General features: G+C 41.2%; 1 protein-coding gene across 1 annotated transcript; it reads right to left on the bottom strand.

Moving 5' to 3' along the window:
• nt5e (5'-nucleotidase, ecto (CD73)) lies at window positions 1-24,942 on the bottom strand. Its single transcript, XM_041805708.1, has 9 exons — window positions 24,460-24,942; window positions 7,339-7,561; window positions 6,848-7,036; window positions 4,712-4,909; window positions 4,393-4,547; window positions 3,585-3,693; window positions 2,036-2,185; window positions 763-963; window positions 1-683 (listed from the first exon to the last, which is right to left on the bottom strand). Exons 1-9 carry the CDS (start codon window positions 24,808-24,810, stop codon window positions 508-510), a joined length of 1,752 nt encoding a protein of 583 aa, XP_041661642.1. The 5' UTR covers window positions 24,811-24,942; the 3' UTR covers window positions 1-507.
• Between the last annotated feature and the right edge of the window lie 1,186 nt (window positions 24,943-26,128).

Raw genomic sequence — 26,128 nt, 5'->3', positions numbered from 1 at the left:
GCAAAGCAAATCACTTTTTTTTTTATGGTTTGTGGTTACGCGCTTCCCCTGAAGTTCTGTGGCGCCCCCCAGGGGGGGCCTGCCCCACACTTTGAAAACCACTACGTTAGATGATTCCATGAGGAAAAATCAGGAAGGGGTGAATACTTTTTCACAGCTCTGTACTTCTGCCAAGGCCAAGACCTTTCAGTACATTATTGTGAAATTGTGACCTTAATTTAATTTCTTTAATACGGTTAAAAGCTGTCTTTTGGGAGTCTGAAATAGTGACTCAGCATATCTATAGCATTACCTGGGAGTATTTTTCATACTGGTTCCTGAGCCAAAGGTAAAATATGAAAAGTCTTTGGATTCTAACCTACTATCAGTAACCAAAGAGGGCGGAGCTTGACAAAGGGTCAATACTAGAAAAACTATGAGTAAAGTCAGTCCGATTTCTGACATTCAACTTTTCAAGTTCACATGTGGCTCAGTTAAAAACACTGAAATCCTGGGCTTCAGTTAGCCTCATAGATTACCAAACAGTGTCCACAAAAGTCCAAGTGAAACCAGTAAAACCAGTGGAGCGGATTGTCCTCGTAGTCCAAAACCTGAGTTGTAGATCTTGATGCGTCCTTCAACACACGGATAAACCTTCTTTCGTAGCTCAATGTAGCGGGACACGACGGTAATGTCCAAATCCCCTAAAAAAGCAAAAGGAAACATCATTAAAAGTTAAAGTCACTGAGAAACACACCAAAGAACAAAGAACAAAGACCTCACCGCTGTTGTGTTTGAGCGTCTCGTTTCTGATCATGGAGAATCCATCTCCACCCTTCATCAGGTAGGACGGCAGCACGATTTTATAGACCGTCTCGTCCTCCACAGGTTCGTATTTAGGAACCCGGCATTTTGTGCAAAGGATGTAGAGGCTCTTAACGCGATTCCCTGGAGGTTTGGAGAGGTCGAACTCGACATGAAATCCTGTTGATCACAGAAACGACATTACTGAAGACCAACCCCTCCTGGTACAAGCAAGCTTGTGTATGTTTGCTCAGATTTGTCTCTAAACATGAACCAACTACTCTCTATAAGTAAAAGCAGGGGTTCTCAACCTTTTAAGCCCAGGACCCCCAAAATAAAGGTGCAAGACACTGGGGACCCCCACTGTACCTGAAGGTGGTTGAACACATCCATGCACAATCTAGAATCTTGTGCAGACAAGGCCGCCCATCAGGGGGGATAAAGGGGAGAGCTTTAACCTGAAAAATAACCACTCTTACCGAAGAAGCAAGTATACTTTTATTCATTTGTGTGGTAGATAGCCTTCTTAAAAATGGGTTCAAATCTCTTTTTGTTTAAACAGAAATAAAATGGTTAAAAAATGGCTAAAATAGGTTAATAATGGTAAAAATGTTGAAAAAGGTGACAAAATTGTATTTTAAAAGTAGCAGAAATTGGTTACAAGTGGCAAATATTTGAAAAATTGGCAAAAAAATAAGCAAAAAGTGGCAAAAATTGTTTAAAGTGGCAAAAACAGGCATATTTAGATAGATGGTAGGTAGATGGAAGATGGTAGATAGCCATCTACCATCTAGTGATAAGAGGAATTTCAAAGTGGCTGAAATGACTTTAAATTGGCAAAAATTGGAGGAAAATTTGCAGAAATGGGATAAAAATTGATATAAACTGGCAAAAGGGTTAACTAAGACAGAAAAATGGGCAGAAATGGGTTAAACTGACAAAAATGAGCATATCAGATAGTGAAATGTGGTTGAAATGGGCGTTAAAGATGGTAGAAAGTGGTTAAAAGAGACAATAATGTGTCAACATAAGCAACAATAGATGTAAAGTGGCAATACTTGATTTAGAAGTGGTAAAAAGCGGCAGACAAAAGTGTTGGAAATGGTCTGAAATGGGAAAAAAACTGTAATTTAAGAAATATTCTTAGTTCTTATAGGGCATCTTGCGACCCCCCTCTCAGTGTCTCGCGACCTCAATGGGGGTCCCCACCCCAACGTTGAGAACCACTGAGGTAAAGGATGTAAAAAGATACCAGAGACTTGGAGGAACTCTCCGGTGCTTTGGCCATATCGTCTCACTGAGTGTTCGAAGGCTTTCCTCAGGGTCGAGCCCTTCAGCTGCACCAGGTCGTAGGTTCCCCCGAAAGGTAGGACGGAGATCAGGTCCTCCATGGTGATCGAGCCTACAGACATCAACACTGCTTCATCTGCTCCTTATAATATTCTTACATCAGCATTTAACAGCTTATTATTTAATGGCTCATTGCTCATTCCTACAACCAGGATCATCTCAGGATGGAAGATACTCTATATTGCCAAAAGTATTTGCTCACCTGCCTTGATTTGCATATGAACTTCAGTGACATCCCATTCTTAATCCATAGGGTTTAATATGACGTCGGTCCTCCCTTTGCAGCTATAACAGCTTCAACTCTTCTGGGAAGGCTTTCCAAGGTTTAGGAGTGTGTTTATGGGAATTTTTCACCATTCTTCCAGAAGCGCGTTTGTGAGGTCACACACTGATGTTGGACAAGAAGGCCTGGCTCTCAGTCTCCGCTCTAATTCATCCCAAAGGTGTTCTATGGGGTTGAGGTCAGGACTCTGTGCAGACCAGTCAAGTTGATCCACACCAAACTCTCTCCTCCATGTCTTTATGGACCTTGCTTTCTGCACTGGTGCACAGTCATGTTGGAACAGTAAGGGGCCATCCCCAAACTGTTCCCACAAAGCTGGGAGCATGGAATTGTCCAGAATCTCTTGGTATGCTGAAGCATTCAGAGTTTCTTTCACTGGAACTAAGGGGCCAAGCCCTGCTCCTGAAAAACAAGCCCACACCATAATCCCCCCTCCACCAAACTTTACACTTGGCACAATGCAGTCAGACAAGTACCATTCTCCTGGAAACCACCAAACCCAGACTGGACCATCAGATTTCCAGATGGAGAAGTGTGATTGGTCACTCCAGAGAAGGCGTCTCCACTGCTCTAGAGTCCAGTGGCGGCGTGCCTTACACCACTGCATCCCACGCTTTGCATTGCACTTGGTGACGTATGGCTTGGATGCAGCTGTTACCATGGAAACCCATTCATGAAGCTCTCTACCACTGTTCTTCAGCTAATCTGAAGGCCACATGAAGTTTGGAGCTCTGTGGCCATTGACTCTGCAGAAAGTTGGCGACTTCTGTGCACTATGTTGCTCAGCATCCACTGATCCCGCTCCGTCATTTTACGTGGCCTACCACTTGGTGGCTGAGTTGCTGTCGTTCCCAATGGCTTCCACTTTGTTATAATACCACTGACAGTTGACTGTGGAATATTTAGGAGCCAGGAAATTTCACAGCTGGACTTGTCGCACAGGTGGCATCCTATCACAGTACCACGCTGGAATTCACTGAGCTCCTGAGAGCGAGCCATTCTTTCACAGATGTTTGTAGAAACAGTCTGCATGCCTAGGTGATGATTTCATACATTTGTGGCCATGGAAGTGACCGGAACACCTGATTTACATTATTTGGATGGGTGAGTGAATACTTTTGGCAATACAGTGTACTTTCTGGTTTAAACTCAGAAACGACTGACGCACCATTTCTCGTTTGTTCGTCTATGGATGTGCGGATGCCTCCTCCGTTTAAGATGCAGGCGCTGACGTGGTTCCACTGGACGCTGTCCGGGGATCTGATGTTGTTGTCGAGCTGGAATGGAGACGGGAAGAAAATTCTTCAGAACCTGATGAACCAGACTTTCCACATCTATCAGAGCAACAGACTAGAGACAGTATTTGGGAATGGCTGGAGGAAGTCTGGACAAATGTTCCATCTGTCACATTCATCACGGGTCAATCAGAGCAACCAGACATTTTAGGTAGCCGTCATATGCCCTGCCAAAGGCTTGCTAAGCAGCCATTTTCATTGTTCACTGTCAGTGGAGCCAGTGTAGTTCTTTGCTCATCTTTTGATAAAGAAATATAGTTCAGTTCTGCTGCTATAGCTGCATCCATGCTTATCTCTTCACCAGCCACCATTGTTTACAGATTTGCAGTCACTTCAACTAAACCGCACCTTTAGCTAACACCTCTGTCTTCTCTGATTGGTCAGTCATTCTCTGACTTTGACCAAGCATATCACATTGAAGTTTTGTGAGATGGAACCAGCTGGTGACAGACATGGAATCTGGACAACCCATTGTCTTAGCCAGATATTATTATTTTAGTCATTCATTGGTGTAATTTTGGTAAAACGCAAGATGATATATCGTTACATAAATGTTAGAAGACTTATTTGAAAATTGCTTGCAATCTGAACAAAGATAAATTTTTTTTAAACCTTTTTCTAACATCCAAAGGGGTCAAGCATTTGAACCCTAATGCTAAAGTTCAGCCGTTAAACTCTCACCATGGCATCACAGATCAGGTTTCCCAGGTTGCACTCTCTAAATCGACACTCTTCAGTGGTCCCGTTCAGGAACACCAGGGTCTTTCCCACTTCCTGGGACGAGTAGTTCGCCAGATTCTTCTTCCACTCTTTGACGTCCATGAGAAATTCTGGATCTGGAAAAGATAATGAATGGACAGTAAGTATTGAGAGAAAACCCCATTTCTTTGAACAATGAAGCATCATTTTATATCAAATATGAAAACAGATTCAGGTCCCACAGGGAACAAAGCCCTGTCAAAGACCTACAGATCTACGGGGGCTTCTTTGTCGTCTTTACCTTGCTGGATGCTGCTGTCCAGTAGTATGGGGTTTCCTGTGGACTTCACTACATTTCCAACACCGTCAAAGGTCACTTTGAGATATCCCAGGTACTTCCCAAAGGCGTAGGCCTGCACGACGGGAACATGGCGCCCATCATCTGATTTCACCATGAAAGGATAAGGGCCAGCGGGGACTTCAGAGGAAGGAGCCTGTCCTGAAAATCAGAGTGGATTTTAGGAATTTCTGTCGATCAAATCAAGTTTCTTTGGACTAAAAAGAACCAAAATTAGGGATGGGACCGATCCAATCCAATACTGGTATCAAGTCTGATATGGACGTAATTAATAGATCAGATATCTGACTGAAGGCACCGATCCAAGTGACTGATCCAAACCCATCCTGCAGTTTGTGGGAGATCATGAATGCACCGCAGTCTAACACGAGACAGTCTGTGTGTAACTGAGCTAGTATTAGTTGGGATGTTCTTAGCGATAAAATTACCTAGTAGATTAAACGTAAATCTATATTTAGAATAGTCAAACCTAGTCTAAAGATGAGAGAACACAAAGAAGAGTGGGTGTGATGTTAGCCTGATAATACTCTCTACAGCATGGCTAGCATTAAAAGCTAGCACCGCCCTTCTTCGTTCCTCTTTACAGATTAATTTTGTGCTTTGATATTTGGCCTCTTTTCACTTCAGGTGAGAAGTCAAACGTGAGCTTAACCCTCAACAGCCCACATACCACTTTATTTCCATTTACTACTTTGGAAAACTGTCATACTGTGGTCTTCCTACTATACGCTAACAGCTTAGCCACCGCCAAGCTTCTCTTTGTTTACATCCAGTGAAAGGTCGGAGAGGAAGGCTGCGGCCATTAACTGAAGCTACAGCGGCCTCCAGTGGCGAGAGGTTCATTAAAGACAGTATAGACAGGGATTTCAAGCCCATATATTGGATAATGTTGATATTTATGTTTTAGTAGTAGTTCAAATAAATTTGTTTGGAAAACATTTAAATTAAATTCTTTTATGTATTTTTTTGCTTTTTAATCACAGGAGCTGGGCTGTAAATATCTGCCTACATTGGCAGTAAATATCAACCTACATAGGCTGTACATATCAGCCCAAATAGGCCATAAATATCAGCCTGCATAGGCTGTAAATATAGGCCTACATAGGCTTTGAATATCAGCCTACAAGGGCTGTAAATATCTGTCTACATAGTCTGTAAATATTGGCCTACAAAGGCAGTAAATATCACTCTACATAGGCTGTAAATATCGCCCCACATAATCTGTAAATATTGGCCTACATAGGCTGTAAATATTGGCCCACATAGGCTGTAAATATCAGCCTGCATAGGCAGTAAATATCAACCTACATAGGCAGTAAATGTCAGCATACATAGGCAGTAAATGTCAGCATACATAGGCAGTAAATGTCAGCATACATAGGCAGTAAATGTCAGCATACATAGGCAGTAAATGTCAGCATACATAGGCAGTAAATGTCAGCATACATAGGCAGTAAATGTCAGCATACATAGGCAGTAAATGTCAGCATACATAGGCCAAATCCCACACCATTTATTCCTAAATTGAGTAGTGAAAATGCGAACATTTAGCTGGTTGGATTGCCCCCTTATTTTGAGTGGTTTTGGCCACTTTTCTATTCTTGAGATCTTGACTCACCACTGTCAGCTTTAACAACTTACTCTCTCTCTCTGTGCCAAGACTAGGACGGTTAGCTGTCCTGATTTACTGACTGACAAACTGCCGACCTTAAAAACAGAGAACCATTGGTATTTTCCTCTACTGTTTGTGACCTGAGGTCTTAACCACCCACTCACTTCGTCTGCCTGCTCAGTGACTCTGCACTGCTGTTTCTATAAAACTCTGTATGCTTATTTATGGAGGCCACAGCCGTGTACGTAGTAGATTTATGTCAAGGCCACCCACCAGTGTCAAAGTTTCCTGCAACCCATGAGAAAAAAAACACAGCTAAGTGAAAATGGAACACAAAGAGAGCTACAGAGAAGCTGAAACCATGTCCAAACAGTTTCTTGCAGATAGTTTAGTCAGGGAAACAGAGAGCTGGTTCAGACATGGTACACCACTTTTAGAATAGCCTTAGATAAGAAAAGCATAGTCACCTGAGTAGAGGAAAGTGTTGGTATGTCCTCCGATGACCACATCGACCCCTCTGACCTTCTTGGCGATCTCCTGATCCATGGTGAACCCTGAGTGACCCAGAGCGATGATCTTATTCACTCCCAGCGTCTGAAGTTTGTCCACCTGCAGCTGCAGGGCAGGAACCTCGTCCTCAAACTTCAGGTGAGGTCCTAAAATTGACACGGACAGCTGAGAGCGGCTCTGCTTGAGTGTAACAGTCTGTGAAGAATCGTTCTAGGTTGGTTGGCAGGTTTTTCGGGACATTATGATGACCTACACTATTATGACCTGCAGGATGTGCACATAATCAGCCTTTTTCTACAAGCTTTTACTTGACATGTTTTCCTTTAAATGCACCAAAAAAGCCTTTATTCATGGCATTTGGTGACTTGACAGAAGAGTTTTAACAAGGCTTAAGGCCATATAAATACAACTAAAAACAGAGGATGTTTATTGTGTTTAGACCACTCACCAGGTCTGGACAGAGCTGGAGTTTCCCGTGACGTGTACCCGACCACGCCCACTTTCTCCCCGCCCACTGTGAGGATCTTAAAAGGCAGGTATGAGTTTCCAAATGTGGGGTCCAGAGTTTGATCTGTTTTGATGTTCGCGCTGAGAACAGGACACCTGATCTCCTCCATGAACGGCTTCATGAGTCCCTCCACGCCGTTGTCAAACTCGTGATTCCCAAAAACCTGAAAATCACAGACACAAGCATATTAATGTGACTTCTCTCCGTATTAGCCACCTGTTAGCTAAGACCAAGAAGCCTTTTAAGGATGGGGATTTATTTAGAGAAGCCATGGCCATGACTGCAGAGACCGTTCTTCAGGATTTCAGAAACCTGGATATAGTGGACACAACCCAGCATGCAGTATTTGTTGGAATGACTTTCCAGGATTCTACAACCAAGGAGGACTTTCTCACTCTTTAGCATTTCAAGGAGAGAACGACAGGCGAGGATGGATGGAGTTAATATCAAAGTTTTGGTGCATTTCATTAAAACCTTATGGGAAATGTGACAGAATAAATGGATTGTTGTCAGCTGTTTCTCTCTGACCCCATGTTAGTCCGAGTTTTCTCTAACTCTAGAGCAGTGTCACTCAACCCTGCTTAACCAAAGAGCCAAATCTAAGTGGTGAAAGGTGCCAATTAAAATACATCAAAGGGGGCAAAAATGGTCAAAAAGCAGCAAACACTGGGAGAAAAGTGGTGGTGAAAAATGTGACCAGAAAACAAGTTACAGGTGGCAATTATTAGTGCCCTGCATGGGCCTATTATCTGGGCCCAAATCCGGCCCTGGCGCGAGGGGGTGGAGCCCCAGCCCGGCCTGGCCCGACAGGTTTTCAGAATTATCAGGCCCATTCATACTTCCGGTTCCGGTGGTCACAGAGTAAACACTCATTTTTAATCGCTTTCTGTGGGATAATCTGATGCTTTTATGAGTTAATATCCCATGGTTTACCTCTACCATATCTTGTCCTGAACGCTTGCCGCACCAGACTATGGACTTACAAAGTTTGTAAACCAGCCCCAACTCCCGGCTGCTACTAGCCTACAGGGGTCTGTTTTTAGCCCCGGCGGCTAGGCTAGTTAGCAGCTTTCAACTATAATTCTACTCCGGAACTTGATTCTGTGCACAGAAACTTTGGACACATCCGACAGCCTCGATCTTTATTTCCATCCAGTCGTGGATTTCCACTAAAGGGACTGGTTGGATATATACACTCGCTGAAGGTGTTGTCGGGCTGTGACTTGAACTATGGGTGTGTGTAAAGATTGCCTCCCTGCATATTCAGAGATCACCGAAGACATCTGCCGCCTTCGTCAGGAATTGAGAATGAAAGACGACCAATTCCTCTGTCTCACCACGATCGCTACTGCCCAGGCTAAACACATCTCGCTCTCCAGGCTGTCCTCCATAGCACCACCAGACTGCGACACCACGCTACCCTGGAACGGGTCTATCGGCTCCATCTAACGACCCGTGTGCGGCAAGGGAAGACATCTGGCTGAGCCTCGGTGCAAAGCCCGAATCCCAGACCTGCTCAACACCTGAGCCATGGTCGCTGGTAAAAGGAGGTAAGCTGCGGAGCAAACGCACACCTCCCTGCCCGGCACTGGAGCCTCTCCACCTGGAGAACAAGTTTCGAGCCCTGGAGCCCAAGATAGACATCCGAGATGAGCAGGAGTTTCCACCGCTGGGTCAGCGTATCCAGTTCCCGGCACCAGCCTCCCCTCCGCAGCTCGCGCACGGCCAGGCTGCCAACCGCTCTAGGAGACGATTCGGCGCCGACATCTCCGCTGCGGCTAACCCCCGTACGCGGCCCGAGCCTCACTGTGGACCATCTCTTCCTGCTTCTACAAACCGGAAAACATCCCAGCGGGCAGCTTTGGTGGACAACAATTCCTGCCCTTCATCTGTACTTGTTGTTGGATCCTCCATGGTCAGGCACGTGCGCATCAGCAGGTGCACCACATCGTGCTATCCAGGTGCTCTCGTCAGTGACATAAACAACTCCGCCCACCGGCTGCTACGTCATCACCCATCTCTCTCCACTGTTGTAATTCACGCTGGCACCAACGACCTCAGGCTGCAACAGTCTGAGAAACTCAAGGAGGATTTCCTCACCCTCATCAACAACATTAAGCAAACAAATAAAAAATGCATCATCTCAGGTCCACTACCCTCCCCCCGCTTTGGAGATGTCAAGTTCAGCCGTTTAAGGCAGCTGCACATCTGGCTTAAGGGCTACTGCAGCTCTAAGAACATCCCCTATGTGGACAAGTTCATGACCTTCTATCACAGACCAGACCTCTTCAAACATGATGGTCTTCACCCAAACCTCTCAGGATCTCGCTGCACTCCTGTAAATCTCTCAATGTATGAAGGTATGGCAGCCAACACACACCTCATCCTCTGTTTAATGTCACTCCTCCTGTTTATAGCATTCCAGTCATAATCACTAATAGCCTTTATAAACACCATAAGTCTAATTACTGTACAGGTTATAATTCAGAAAATCTAATCACTATAAAACCCATTCCTCAAGCAAGCTCTACTTCCACAACTATACACAACTCAGGACCACCACCCTTTAATCAGTCTGCTTTTAAATCTAGGAAGGGACTCGGTCTGATGCACTTAAATATCAGAAGTTTGCGCAGTGAGCTTGAATTAGACCAGTTAAAAATTCTCCTTTCACAGACAGATCCTGACATCCTGGTTTTAACTGAGACCTGGCTTAAGCAGAGTATACCCGACTCTGAGTTCAATCTACAAAATTATAACCTGTACAGAATAGACAGAGGTGGTGTGGCTGTGTATGTGAAGTCATGCCTGTCTGTTACTCCTTTAAAAGCTGTTTCTGTACCCAATTCCTTTGAATTTATTGCTCTGAAAATGATCATTTCAAACAATAGCCCAGTCAGTGTTGTTGGTGTCTACAGACCACCCTCAGCCACTTCTATGTCAGTCTCTGATATAGCTGAATTACTTTCAGAGCTCAACAAGTCTGAGTTAATAGTTTTAGGTGATTTTAACCTCAACTGGTTATCAAATGACTCAGATCACCTTAAAGAAAAATGTGATGATCTACAGCTGGTACAGATTGTCAATGAACCAACCAGACCTAATTTAAAGGACTCCTCCAGGTCAACGCTAATTGATTTAATTTTGTGTAACAGACCTGACAAAATTTCTGCCTCTGACGCTTTTGGTCTTGGGTTAAGTGATCACTGTCCTATAGTCTGTGTTAGGGGTGCCAAAATCAACAAGTCAAGCACAAAGATTGTTTTTAAAAGAAATTTTAAAAATTTCAATGAGCAGGCTTTTCTACAAGACATTATAAACAGCAACATAAATCAGACAACAGAAATACTGAATATGGAAGAGGCTTTTAAGTATTTCTCAAACACCTTGCTTACTATCACTGATGAACATGCTCCTAGACTGCAGGAAAACAACTGGCCAAGATAAAATTGATCCTTTTTTCATAAAACTCTGTGCACCAATTATTGCAGAGCAAGTTGCACATTTGTTAAATCTATTTCCACTGGGGTTTTCCCCCAGGTCTGGAAGACTGCACATGTACTCCCACTACACAAGGGTGGGGATAAAACTGACCTCAATAACTATCGGCCCATCTCCAAACTGTCCTGTCTAGCGAAAATCTTAGAATCATTAGTCAACAAGCAAATCAAATCCTTCCTTTCCAATAATCATGTATTAAATCCACACCAATCAGGTTTTAGAACACAGTACCATCACTGCAGTCACTTCTGTCACAAATGATATCATTTCTCAGTTAGAGCAGAGGAAATACTGTGCTGCTTTATTTGTAGACTTAACTAAAGCTTTTGATACTGTTGACCATTCCCTGCTCCTTGAAAGGTTAAGAGAAATTGGTTTTGACTCTCTAGCCTGTAAATGGTTCCAGGACTACCTTTCACAGAGGGATCAATGTGTTGTTGTTGATAACTGTCGCTTTGTGTACTTGCCTCTTTCAAAAGGTGTACCGCAAGGTTCAATACTGGGTCCTTTATTATTTACAATATATATCAACAATATCACATCCTCTATAATAGATTGTAACACCAACCTTTACGCTGATGATACAATTTTATATTGTTTTGCCAATACCGCACATTCAGCCATTCAAACCCTCCAGCAAAACTTCAATCAATTACAACACGCTCTGTTTGATTTAAGACTGGTTCTCAATCCTAGTAAGACCAAATTCATGCTTTTCTCCAAAGCCACAGACATCAACGACAATAATGTTCACATCACCACTTTAACAGGACACAGCATTGAAAGAGTATCTGAGTATAAATATCTGGGTATTTGGTTAGATCAAAAACTCACCTTCAAATTTCATATGGACTCCCTGGCCAGCAAGTTAAGACAAAAAATTGGATTTTTTTACAGGAATAAAACTAACTTCCCATTGTTAAGTAGGAAACGTATCATTGAAGCTGTCTTTTTATCTGTTTGAGATTATGGGGATGTTGTTTATAGGAACGCCTCTGCCTCTACTCTTAAACCCCTGGACTCCATTTATCACTCAGCCCTCAGATTCATCTCTGGTCAAGGCTACTCCACTCATTATTGCACTCTATATGAAAAGGTGGGCTGGGCTGTCTGTAAGACGTGACAGGCATTGGTACTTATTCATTTACAAAGCCCTACTTGGTAATATGCCATCATATATCACATCTCTGTTAAATCAGTCTCACAATCAGTACTCAACCAGATCCAGTAACTTCCTGATGCTTGATGTTCCTCGAGCAAACACTGTATTTGGAAGAACCGCTTTCAGCTTCTCTGCTGCGTTCACCTGGAATGCTTTACAACAAACAATTAAACTGCAAGCGCTTGTCCCTATTGGTCAGTTTAAAACTATGATTGTGAACTACTCTGCTTTTGAATGTAACTGTTTTTAATTGTTTTGTTGATATTCTTTGTATCACTTTTTGATGCATTTCATTGGTTGTACTCTTGACATCATTGAAAATGAGGGAACACCCTCAATGATTTCTTCGAGATTAAATAAAGGTTGAATGAACACGTATCAAGCCCGACTTTGTTTTGTTTATTTCGCGCGCGCGATGCAGCAGCGCACAGCAACAGCTGGCCTGCATATCGCAGCAATTGTAGGCCTATTAACATATAAACACTAATATTCTATAGTAGAACTATTAATCAATTCTGAACATGGCGACGTCCAATTCAACAACAGTGAGCTGCTTAACATGGCAAACTCTGTTCTTCAAACACCACAAGAAGAACAGTCTGTTTACTTGGCATCATGCAGAAAAAGAATAGCATCCACAGTTTCAGGGGCAAGTCCAGTCCTCCTTTCTTCCATCACTCTTACAGCTGTGCTGAAAGCACACTCGCTGCTGCTACCGCTGGCTGGGGCACGTAGAGCAGGAAGGGAGGGGGCAGAGCGGCTGCTGCTTTCAAGTGTTGCCATTTAAATTGGTTAAAAACAAACACGACACATTGCTCTAATTGGCAGGTTTAAAACAAAAGAGCCCGAGCCTGGCCTGTGTCCGAGGTAATGATATGATCATTGGCCTGAAGCCCGGGCCTCGGGCTGTCGGGCCCCTCGGGCCTAGGGCTCCAGTGCAGGGCTCTAGCAATTATGGATCAAATGTGGCAAAAACATGGCAAAAGTGGGTGAAATGTGACTAAAAGGGGAAAAACTCAGCAAAAAGGTGGGAAAAATGGGCTAAAAGCAGCAAACACTGGGGGAAAAGTGGCAAACGTTGGTGAAAAGTGACCAAAATATGAGTAAAAGGTGGCAAACATGGTTCAAATGTGGCAAAAACAAGGCAAAAGTGGGTGAAATGTGACTAAAATGGGCAAAAACATGGCAAAAAGGTGGGAAAAATGGGCTAAAAGCAGCAAACGCTGAGAGAAAAGGGGCAAACGTTGGTGAAAAGTGACCAAAAAATGAGTTAGAGGTGGCAAACATGGTTTAAATGTGGCAAAAATGGGTGAAAAATGACTAAAATGGGCTGAAAGCAGCAAACACTGGGAGAGAAGTGGCAAAAAAGGGGCAAGAAGTGACCAAAAATGAATTACACGTGGCAAAAATGGTCTAAAAATCGCTAAAACATGGCCAAAAATATGTGAAAATTGAATAGAATGGGCCAAAATCAACAAAAAGGTGGGAAAAAATGTGAAAAAGCAGCAAAAAGGTGGGAAAATGGGCAATAATTGGCATCTATTGCTAAAGGCTGCATAATTGGAGAAGTGGCAAAAAGAGGCAAAATAATTGCAAAACGCAGGATAAAAGTGTCAAAAATGGGCTAAAAGCAGTAAAAATTGAAGTAAAGTAGCAAAATTGCACATAAGGGCAATGGAAACAGAGACAAAAAATAAAGGTTGAAAATTAAAGCCGACTGTTTAAGAGTGGAAAACAAACTGACAATTTTACTTGCAAAGGATAATTTCTGAGGCCAGCATTTCCTTTTCAAGGTTTTCTGGGGGATAAATCTTTCAAATTAAGACAAGAAAGAGCCACACGTTGAGTATCTCTGCTCTAGAGCGTCTTACTGTGAAAACTCCAACCATCCTGGCCATCTATGAAACACTGCTGAGGCTCATTGGAGAACAAGAAAGTAAATCCAGCCCAGTAACTGGAAACAGCCGTCTAAACATTTACAGAAAGAGGAAGATGGTTGCTGATAAAATCAGACCGTGTTCCAGGCTCCTACAGCAGAGCAGAACAGTTTAAACAGTAGAAAGACAAGGCCTGGATTCATGGAGCTCCTGTCTGCTGTAAACAGACAGCGTGAAAATTAAACAGAGCTCAAAGAGCAGGACAGAAAAGCCAGGTGTCCTATCCGTGCAAAGGAAGGTCAACACTGGGAGAGAACTCGCTGAGAGTCTGAAACACTTCACTACACTGTGAAAACTTCAATCCTGTTAAATGTTGTAGTCTAAGTCAAATCTAGTCAGGTTTTTCTTTTATGCTTTTATTTTGAAATGCTGTTTCACTAAAGTGAAGACTGGATGTAGTTTTAGTGGGTTAGACAGCATTTTTTGTGCTTTATAAATAAAGTTGGGTCGGATTCAAATCAATCGATGAATCTCTTAGATGTGATGTGTTTGTGTTGCATCTTTTCCTGGATTTGCACGGTGCTGCATTTCTTTGGTTGGAGGATTCTGATCATGAAGATGTTAAGGTCGGTGCCTCTAGAAATTGTGTGTTGGTGTTGGAGAGGTGAGCAGATTGTGGCTCTGGTGTCGGTCGGATCTTGGTCAGATGCAAAGAATGAGAACTTCTTCAACACATGGTTTAGATGCATGAGCCGTGCTGGAGCTCACATAACTGGTACCACTGTTATGTGGCGTGCGACAGACAGTCGCTCAGAGTGAGTCTAGTCATCAGCACGCTTCACTCTAGCATTACGAGCAGCCAGGTAACTGACCCACCTGTGCCGCTGTAGTTAGCATGCAGCACGATAAACAGGTCAAATATGATATGATATAAATAATAATTAGGGATGTTCCGATATCGTTTTACTGCTAAATATTCACTGCCATTGGCCGACAAACCCTCATAAAGGTAAACAATATGGCAGTTAGCATTCAAGCTAGCGGGAATAACGGATTAAAATGGATAAAAAGACGTTCAATATCAGGTTTACTGGTGAGGATTTAATCGTTACTGAACTTTCCTGCACGGCAGTGGTGTGCACGGTGGGGGGTGGGAGCAGTCGCCCCTCCTAATTGCCCAATTGTTGAAAAACGCGTGTTAAAGTGCCCTTTGGGAGGCAAAACACACTAAACTCCAGAAGACTATTAGGACCAAGAAATCCTCTGAACCATTACTGCTGCAGTGACTTTTATGTTGGGCCCTTTTCTGATCTATACTGAGCCAGAACTGTAACTGACAGAGCCATTTTTGCCACTTTAATGTCACTTTTGAGCCATTTTTGCCACTTTAATGTCTCTTTTGACCCATTTTTGCCACTTTAATGTCTCTTTTGACTCATTTTTGCCACTTTAATGTCACTTTTGAGCCATTTTTGCCACTTTAATGTCTCTTTTGACTCATTTTTGCCACTTTAATGTCACTTTTTACTCATTTTTGCCACTTTAATGTCTCTTTTGACTCATTTTTGCCACTTTAATGTCTCTTTTGACCCATTTTTGCCACTTTAATGTCTCTTTTGACTCATTTTTGCCACTTTAATGTCTCTTTTTACTCATTTTTGCCACTTTAATGTCACTTTTTACTCATTTTTGCCACTTTAATGTCTCTTTTGACTCATTTTTGCCACTTTAATGTCTCTTTTGACCCATTTTTGCCACTTTAATGTCTCTTTTGACTCATTTTTGCCACTTTAATGTCTCTTTTGACCCATTTTTGCCACTTTAATGTCTCTTTTTACTCATTTTTGCCACTTTAATGTCTCTTTTGACCCATTTTTGCCACTTTAATGTCTCTTTTGACCCATTTTTGCCACTTTAATGTCACTTTTTACTCATTTTTGCCACTTTAATGTCTCTTTTGACCCATTTTTGCCACTTTAATGTCACTTTTGACTCATTTTTGCCACTTTAATGTCACTTTTGACTCATTTTTGCCACTTTAATGTCACTTTTGAGCCATTTTTGCCACTTCAGTGTCTCTTTTGACCCATTTTTGCCACTTCAATGTCTCTTTTGACTCATTTTTGCCACTTTAATGTCACTTTTGACTCATTTTTTCCTTTTTAATGTCTCTTTTGACTCATTTTTGCCACTTTAATGTCTCTTTTGACTCATTTTTGCCACTTTAATGTCTCTTTTGACCCATTTTTGCCACTTTAATGTCTCTTTTGACCCATTTTTGCCACTTTAATGTCTCTTTTGACTCATTTTTGCCACTCAAATGTCTCTTTTGTCTCATTTTTGCCACTTTAATGTCTCTTTTGTCTCATTTTTGCCACTTTAATGTCACTTTTGAGCCATTTTTGCCACTTCAGTATCTCTTTTGACCCATTTTTGCCACTTTAATGTCTCTTTTGACTCATTTTTTCCTTTTTAATGTCTCTTTTGACTCATTTTTGCCACTTTAACGTCTCTTTTGACCCATTTTTGCCACTTTAATGTCACTTTTGAGCCATTTTTGCCACTTTAATGTCACTTTTGACTCATTTTTGCCACTTTAATGTCTCTTTTGACCCATTTTTGCCACTTTTATGTCTCTTTTGACTCATTTTTGCCACTTTAATGTCTCTTTTTACTCATTTTTGCCACTTTAATGTCTCTTTTGACTCATTTTTGCCACTTTAATGTCTCTTTTGACTCATTTTTGCCACTTCAATGTCTCTTTTGACTCATTTTTGCCACTTTAATGTCTCTTTTGACTCATTTTTGCCACTTTAATGTCTCTTTTGACTCATTTTTGCCACTTTAATGTCACTTTTGACTCATTTTTGCCACTTTAATGTCTCTTTTGACCCATTTTTGCCACTTTAATGTCTCTTTTGACTCATTTTTGCCACGTTAATGTCTCTTTTGACCCATTTTTGCCACTTTAATGTCACATTTGACTCATTTTTGCCACTTTAATGTCTCTTTTGACCCATTTTTGCCACTTTAATGTCTCTTTTAACTCATTTTTGCCACTTTAATGTCTCTTTTGACCCATTTTTGCCACTTTAATGTCTCTTTTGACCCATTTTTGCCACTTTAATGTCACTTTTGAGCCATTTTTGCCACTTCAGTGTCTCTTTTGACCCATTTTTGCCACTTTAATGTCTCTTTTGACTCATTTTTGCCACTTTAATGTCTCTTTTGACCCATTTTTGCCACTTTAATGTCTCTTTTGACCCATTTTTGCCACTTTAATGTCTCTTTTGACCCATTTTTGCCACTTTAATGTCTCTTTTGACCCATTTTTGCCACTTTAATGTCTCTTTTGACCCATTTTTGCCACTTTAATGTCACTTTTGACTCATTTTTGCCACTTTAATGTCTCTTTTGACCCATTTTTGCCACTTCAGTGTCTCTTTTGACCCATTTTTGCCACTTCAATGTCTCTTTTGACTCATTTTTGCCACTTTAATGTCACTTTTGACTCATTTTTTCCTTTTTAATGTCTCTTTTGACTCATTTTTGCCACTTTAATGTCTCTTTTGACTCATTTTTGCCACTTTAATGTCACTTTTGACTCATTTTTGCCACTTTAATGTCTCTTTTGACTCATTTTTGCCACTTTAATGTCTCTTTTGACCCATTTTTGCCACTTTAATGTCTCTTTTGACCCATTTTTGCCACTTTAATGTCACTTTTGACTCATTTTTGCCACTTTAATGTCTCTTTTGACTCATTTTTGCCACTCAAATGTCTCTTTTGTCTCATTTTTGCCACTTTAATGTCTCTTTTGTCTCATTTTTGCCACTTTAATGTCACTTTTGAGCCATTTTTGCCACTTCAGTGTCTCTTTTGACCCATTTTTGCCACTTTAATGTCTCTTTTGACTCATTTTTTCCTTTTTAATGTCTCTTTTGACTCATTTTTGCCACTTTAACGTCTCTTTTGACCCATTTTTGCCACTTTAATGTCACTTTTGACCCATTTTTGCCACTTTAATGTCACTTTTGACTCATTTTTGCCACTTTAATGTCTCTTTTGACCCATTTTTGCCACTTTAATGTCTCTTTTGACTCATTTTTGCCACTTTAATGTCTCTTTTGACCCATTTTTGCCACTTTAATGTCTCTTTTGACTCATTTTTGCCACTTTAATGTCTCTTTTTACTCATTTTTGCCACTTTAATGTCTCTTTTGACTCATTTTTGCCACTTTAATGTCTCTTTTGACTCATTTTTGCCACTTCAATGTCTCTTTTGACTCATTTTTGCCACTTTAATGTCTCTTTGAACTCATTTTGCCACTTTAATGTCTCTTTACTCATTTTTGCCACTTTAATGTCTCTTTTGACTCATTTTTGCCACTTTAATGTCTCTTTGACCCATTTTGCCACTTTAATGTCTCTTTGACTCATTTTGCCACTTTAATGTCACTTTGGACTCATTTTTGCCACTTTACTGTCACTTTTGACTCATTTTTGCCACTTTAATGTCACTTTTGACTCATTTTTTCCTTTTTAATGTCTCTTTTGACTCATTTTTGCCACTTTAATGTCTCTTTTGACTCATTTTTGCCACTTTAATGTCTCTTTTGACTCATTTTTGCCACTTTAATGTCTCTTTTGACCCATTTTTGCCACTTTAATGTCACTTTTGACTCATTTTTGCCACTTTAATGTCTCTTTTGACCCATTTTTGCCACTTTAATGTCTCTTTTGACCCATTTTTGCCACTTTAATGTCACTTTTGACTCATTTTTGCCACTTTAATGTCACTTTTGAGCCATTTTTGCCACTTCAGTGTCTCTTTTGACCCATTTTTGCCACTTCAATGTCTCTTTTGACTCATTTTTGCCACTTTAATGTCACTTTTGACTCATTTTTGCCACTTTAATGTCTCTTTTGACTCATTTTTGCCACTTTAATGTCTCTTTTGACTCATTTTTGCCACTTTAATGTCTCTTTTGACTCATTTTTGCCACTTTAATGTCACTTTTGACTCATTTTTGCCACTTTAATGTCTCTTTTGACTCATTTTTGCAACTTTAATGTCACTTTTGACCCATTTTTGCCACTTTAATGTCTCTTTTGACCCATTTTTGCCACTTTAATGTCACTTTTGACTCATTTTTGCCACTTTAATGTCACTTTTGAGCCATTTTTGCCACTTCAGTGTCTCTTTTGACCCATTTTTGCCACTTCAGTGTCTCTTTTGACCCATTTTTGCCACTTCAATGTCTCTTTTGACCCATTTTTGCCACTTCAATGTCTCTTTTGACTCATTTTTGCCACTTTAATGTCACTTTTGACTCATTTTTTCCTTTTTAATGTCTCTTTTGACTCATTTTTGCCACTTTAATGTCTCTTTTGACTCATTTTTGCCACTTTAATGTCACTTTTGACTCATTTTTGCCACTTTAATGTCTCTTTTGACTCATTTTTGCAACTTTAATGTCACTTTTGACCCATTTTTGCCACTTTAATGTCTCTTTTGACCCATTTTTGCCACTTTAATGTCACTTTTGACTCATTTTTGCCACTTTAATGTCTCTTTTGACCCATTTTTGCCACTTTAATGTCTCTTTTGACTCATTTTTGCCACTTTAATGTCTCTTTTGACTCATTTTTGCCACTTTAATGTCTCTTTTGACTCATTTTTGCCACTTTAATGTCACTTTTGACCCATTTTTGCCACTTTAATGTCTCTTTTGACTCATTTTTGCCACTTTAATGTCTCTTTTGACTCATTTTTTCCTTTTTAATGTCTCTTTTGACTCATTTTTGCCACTTTAACGTCTCTTTTGACCCATTTTTGCCACTTTAATGTCTCTTTTGACTCATTTTTTCCTTTTTAATGTCTCTTTTGACTCATTTTTGCCACTTTAATGTCTCTTTTGACTCATTTTTGCCACTTTAATGTCTCTTTTGACTCATTTTTGCCACTTTAATGTCTCTTTTGACTCATTTTTGCCACTTTAATGTCTCTTTTGACTCATTTTTGCCACTTTAATGTCTCTTTTGACTCATTTTTGCCACTTTAATGTCTCTTTTGACTCATTTTTGCCACTTTAATGTCTCTTTTGACCCATTTTTGCCACTTTAATGTCTCTTTTGACTCATTTTTGCAACTTTAATGTCACTTTTGACCCATTTTTGCCACTTTAATGTCTCTTTTGACCCATTTTTGCCACTTTAATGTCACTTTTGACTCATTTTTGCCACTTTAATGTCTCTTTTGACCCATTTTTGCCACTTCAATGTCTCTATTGACCCATTTTTGCCACTTTAATGTCACTTTTGACTCATTTTTGCCACTTTAATGTCTCTTTTGACTCATTTTTGCCACTCACATGTCTCTTTTGACTCATTTTTGCCACTTTAACGTCTCTTTTGACCCATTTTTGCCACTTTAATGTCTCTTTTGACTCATTTTTTCCTTTTTAATGTCTCTTTTGACTCATTTTTGCCACTTTAATGTCTCTTTTGACTCATTTTTGCCACTTTAATGTCTCTTTTGACTCATTTTTGCCACTTTAATGTCTCTTTTGAGCCATTTTTGCCACTTTGTCACTTTTCACCCATTTTTGCCACCTTAATATCACTTTTTGACCATTTTTGCCAAATTTAACTTTTTTAACCCGCTTAAACCCTTTTTGCCACATTTTACCGCTTAGATTGTGGCCCTTGCAAAGATATTTTTTCAACAGTTTGGCTCTTTGGTTGAGCAGGGTTTAGTAACACTGCATTAGAGTATCTACTGTAAAATACCAAATAATAGCCGGGGCGTTTATTTGTCTCAATCACGGAGCAGACCAGGCCTTTATTTGGGACCAGGCGGCTATTTGGAACAGGCATTCGATTCCTTTCTCAAAAAAATCTTGCTTAGCAAAAATTTGAAAAATATGGTAATTTATTCAAACTATTTATTTACACCAGTATGAATATCATTTTTACATTATTAAGACAAGATTACAGTACCATAGGTATAGTTTGGTCTTCTTCTGTCAACTCAACGCTCTCTAAAAACTTTAAATCCTGGTAAGGAACTTAACAAACACAAAGTTGACGAGGGACAGTTTAGTTAATGTCGTACTTTTTATTTTTTGGCTGCACCGGGGCATGGCGCTGCTATCTCACTTAAGAAAACCAGCAAGGGACGGGGGTGCCCCAGCCAATGAGGAGGCTAGTACTCGCAGCCAATCAGCCTCAGGTCAGAGGGAGCGTTCCTATTGGCCGCTGTAGCTTCCGTATCTCAGCTCAGTAAGAAGTTGATCCAATGGCAGAATCACGGCGGTGCTCGGTCCTGTGTAGGATTTGTTCATGATGAGGTGAAGTGGGTTTTTTTTGCCTGTGATTCGGCCGTTGATTTCAGAGGAAAAGCAGAGCAGAATCACTGCACGAGCGCTTTGCCACCGTCAGTATTCAATTCAGCGGACATTTTCAACCGTGAGGAGGCACGTAAAGAGAGGGGCGGAGCTACGGAGCTCAAACAGGGAGAAGAACAGGAATGGAGGGGGGGCTGATTCTATATGGTTCTCATCTCAGTCACATGTCGGACCTTTAAATAAATCACAGGCGTTTATTTGGAACAGGCGTTTATTTGTCAAGATGTACTGCCACACCCGGCGGTTATTTCTCTGTTTTACAAACATGGACTGAGGGTTGTAAACTCTATTCTTCATTCAGCTGCTGTATGTTGATATTCCCTTGCCAGAAGTCAGCAGTCACATTTTTCACATGCATAATTCAAAGTCATACAAGGTTGGAGCTAGGAGTGCAGTCATTTCTCTCTATCAGCTGTTGAAGTGAGTCTGATTAGATTTGTGTGATTCTGCTGCAAAGATCTAAACACTCAGAGAGACGATCAATTAAAGCAACTGTCTGCTTTTAAGCTGATTAAAACCAACTGAAGTCCTCAGGCCTGGATCAATAAATCAGCTCCAGCTTTCCACAGTCAAGTCTGTTTAAACTGCATGTTTCTGCTTTTCCTGTTACTCTGAATGTTTAAGTGGTTCTTCCTCTTTGTTTGGATTGAACTCTTGATATCACTGAGAACTACGGCACGCCTTCAGCCATTACCCAGAATTAAACAAAGTTTGAGAGACGTGATGCCTTTTTTCCCATTTAAGCTGTCTTTTGCAATTAAATGCCACCTATTTCCCATTTTGCCACTCTTTGTGTCATGCTCTCTTCTTCCCAGTAGGCTGGGGGTGTGTGTTTCTGCTTGATTGCAGGAGTGGACTCTGGTGTGCAGGAGTTGGGCTGCAGCTGCTATCCATCTACAATCACCTCCACTACAAATACTGGGCTGCTACTCCACCACTCTGCCAGATCGTAGCCTCTGTTCACTCAGTCAGTCTAGTTCCAGCCATCTAATTGTATTTCTGCCCATTTTTGAACCCAGATTTCTTACCCTGGTTTTCCTCTGTCCACAGAGTTCCTGGTTCAACTCCTGCCTGAGCTTCCACTCCTGTAAACTCTGGTTTTCCTCTGGTCTGAAGATATCTTTGCACTCAAGCAGCTCTGCCACAGCTCTAAACTTAAGACAATTCCTGATACAAGATCCTCTCAGCTCCACTGCAAGAAATAAATCATTGTTTGCAACGTCTCCCTGCCTCAGCCTCTGTGCCTAGCATTTGGGTTCCACACCAGTCCTGCCTAACACTCTGATGCGTTTTGCTCATTTTCCCACCTTTTTTGCTGATTTTCACTCATTTTTTTGCCACTTTTAACCCATTTTTGCCACCTGTAACTCATTTTTTTACCACATCTCACCCAGTTTTGCAGCTTTCTGCCCATTATCGCCACTTTTTGACATTTTATCCTGCTTTTTGCATGTTTTTTGCTCCTTTTTGCCACTTCTCACCCATTTAATCTGCCTTTTGTAGTTTTCTTTGATTTTTGCCCATTTGAGTCACTTTTCTCTTAGTGTTTTGTCACGTTTGGACCATTTTTGCCACTTTTCCCTCAGTGTTTGCTGTTTTTTTGCCTACTTCTGCCACTTCTCAACCATTTAAGCTGCCTTTTGCAATTGTCACTTTTTGGCAATTTTTTCCACCGTTATTCAGATTTTTGCTACTTCTTAACAATTTTTTTGCCACCTTTAAGTTATTTTTTGCAGGTTTCTGCCCTTATTGACACATTTTTCTCCCCATGTTTTGACACTTTTTTCCTGCTTTTTGCATTTTTTGCCCATTTTTTCACACCATTTTTTAAAAATCCCTTTAAAACAATTTTTACCACTTTTTAAAAGAACATTTAACCCTTTTAGACCACTTGTAACCCATTTTTGCCACTATTTCAACACTTTCAACAAGTTTTTGCCAATTTCAACCCAATGTTTGGCCACTTTTTTTCTAACTAATGTTCATCCATTTCTGACTTTGTTTTGCCACTTTTTTCCCTTTTTTTTCTGTTGTTTGGCAATTGTTTTTTTTTTTGCCATTTTCATTTTAAACCCCTTGTTTACCATATTTTAGCAACTTTAACCCTTTTTGCAACTTTTCTGCCACTTGTGATCTATTTTGCCACCTCTATACCATTTTTGTCCACTTTTGCCCTTTTTTAAAATCACTTTTAACCCATTTTTACCGTGGTTTTTTTTCATAACAATTAACTTTTTTAGGCCACCTGTAACTCATTTTTGCCCCTATTTTGACCCCTTCAGTAAGTTTTTGCCGATTTCAACCCACTGTTTGGCCACTATTGTCCATTTTTCACCCAATTCTGACTTTGTTTTGCCACTTTTTCCCAATTTTGCCCTTTTTTTAAAATCACTTGTAACCCATTTTAACCTCCTTTTTACAACATTTAACCCTTTCAGACCACTTCTAACCCAATTCTGCCATGTTTTGACACATTCAACAAGTTATTGCCAGTTCTGACCCATTATTTGGCACCTTCTTTTTGTTTTTTACCAATCTTTTCCAATGTTGCCATGTTTCTCATCACTGATAACGCATTTTTGCTACCTCTTGCCCACTTTTGTCATCTCCATGATCCCCCAGTTGGCTGTGCCCCCCAAAGTTCTCCCCTTTATCTCCCCTTACAGACCACCTTGACTGTAACATTATTCAAATGTCTATTTTGTATTGAGAGGAATACGGTGTGCCTTGAGACTTGAAGAATCGACCATGGCGTCATGGCTGATGTTCCGCGCACTGCCTCTAACAGCAGCTCGGACATGAAGCCTCTCTGATGTTGGGTCCTCCTGTCTAGATCTCTGCTGGAGAAGCTCTGACTCTCAGATGTGTGACATGAAGATTAACTAAGAAGATTTCTTCTTTCTAACTGGTTTTAAAGAGACGGAACGCTCTGACTAAAGAAATGACTCAAATTTAAGGGCTTTCATTCACTAAACCTGGACCGAACCTCGACAAAAACCTACTGAGCAGCTGCCAAAAGCAGCATTTTCTATCCATCAGAGCCAACTCTCTCTTCAGAAACACATCTAATGGATCCAGACATTACTGGAGCGTGTCTGTGCGTATTTCTCACCATGGCATCATACTGGAGTTTGTTCATGAAGTGCGCAGCCTCGGCTCCTTCGTAATAATTAAACCAAACTGTCCCCTGGAACTGGTCTCCGGCGTCCAGCAGCAGCACGTTGCTCTCGGAGCTCCGGATCTTTTTGACCATCGTGGCTCTGCGCGCCACTCCGGCGAAACACTCGCCGCTGCTGGCTCCACATTTCCCCGAGTGTTTGCTGGTCTCCTCTATCCGGGCATGCACGTCGTTGGTGTGGAGGAGAACCAGGTCCCAGGCCGCGGAGGAAGACACGGAGAAGCCCAGGAGGAGGGAGAGGAAGAGCAGCGGCAGAGCGCTCTGCTCCCGGCGCACGGGCTCCATCTCTCCACCGCGCGTAAAAACACCCAGAAATGAAGAGGGTGGTTTCTGTTTCTCACATTTCCCACCAGAAGATTTACCCCTCCTCCTCTGCTGCCCCCGCTCACTGTGGAGGAGGTCTGGTCAATAAATGGGACAGGCTTAGTCCTCGTGGTGAGCAGAACTGAGAGAGAGAGAGAGAGAGAGAGAGAGAGTGTTAGGCAGGAGGAGCAAATGAATGAGGAGGATGTCTCTGAGGCTGTTTCTTCTCATGCCTCCCCCAGCTTTGACTTTTTCACCCATTTATTAACTTCTCTGCTGTCACATGACGGATGGAGTCTGCGCTCTGTGTGGAGGGGTTTTGCGCACACACTGTAGCTGCTGTTTCCAATAAGGGCATCTGAAGAGCTTTATCTCAGACATTAAAGGATCTACGGACAAATATAGGGTTAGAGTTAGGGACCTTATTGTTGTTCAGCATGAAGCTGTAGCACTTTGCAATAAAGACTCAAAAAAGGCATAGTTTAAAAATGAGTAACAGTAGAAATAAACTGCCAGTGTACCCTCACCACAGCTGGTAATAAATACAGAAAAGTGTTTTTTTTTTTTATAAAAACGTCTTTAAAGTTTAAAATAATTTGAAGAATCACATTCAAATACAAATTTAACATCAACAACCATGAAAAACAATCAGGGGGTTAAAAAACAAAGATGGATGGATGATGGATGGATGGATGCTTGGATGGATGGATGATGGATGCTTGAAAGAAGGAATGGATGGAATGAGGATGAGAATAATGTCAGGTGACTTTCCTATCATTTAGACTTTTTGACTCCATGTCTCACTTGGAAGTTACACTTTAAAGAGCATAAAAACATTTTAGTGAAAAGGTTTTCAAATTTCAGATGTTCTCACTACCAGTTTTTTTATTGTGCTGTTTAGATTGTGCACATTTCTAAGGCTAATGGAAATAAAACTCCTGATATCAGAGCAGAGACTAGGCCATGAGGTCCGAGGAGCTGCAGAGCTCAGAGACAGGATTGTTGACAGGCACAGATCTGGGGAAGACTACAGAAACATTTCTGCTGCTCTGACGGTTCCCAAGAGAACAGTGGCCTCCAGAATTCTCACATGGAAGAAGTCTGGATCAACCAGGACTCTTCCAGAGCTGGTCACCATCAGGGGGAGAAGGAGACCAAGAACCTGATGGTCACTCTGACTGAGCTCCAGAGATCCTGTGTGGAGATGGGACAACGTTCTAGAAGGACAACCATCACTGCTGCCCTCCACTGATCTGGGCTTTATGGAGGAGAGGAGAGATGAAGACTCTCCTCAGAGAAA

This window comes from Cheilinus undulatus, linkage group 14, assembly GCF_018320785.1.
Source record: "Cheilinus undulatus linkage group 14, ASM1832078v1, whole genome shotgun sequence".
Lineage (NCBI taxonomy): Eukaryota > Metazoa > Chordata > Actinopteri > Labriformes > Labridae > Cheilinus > Cheilinus undulatus.
Note: the sequence above shows the minus strand (reverse complement) of the source record. Positions and strands in the feature narration are given on the sequence as shown.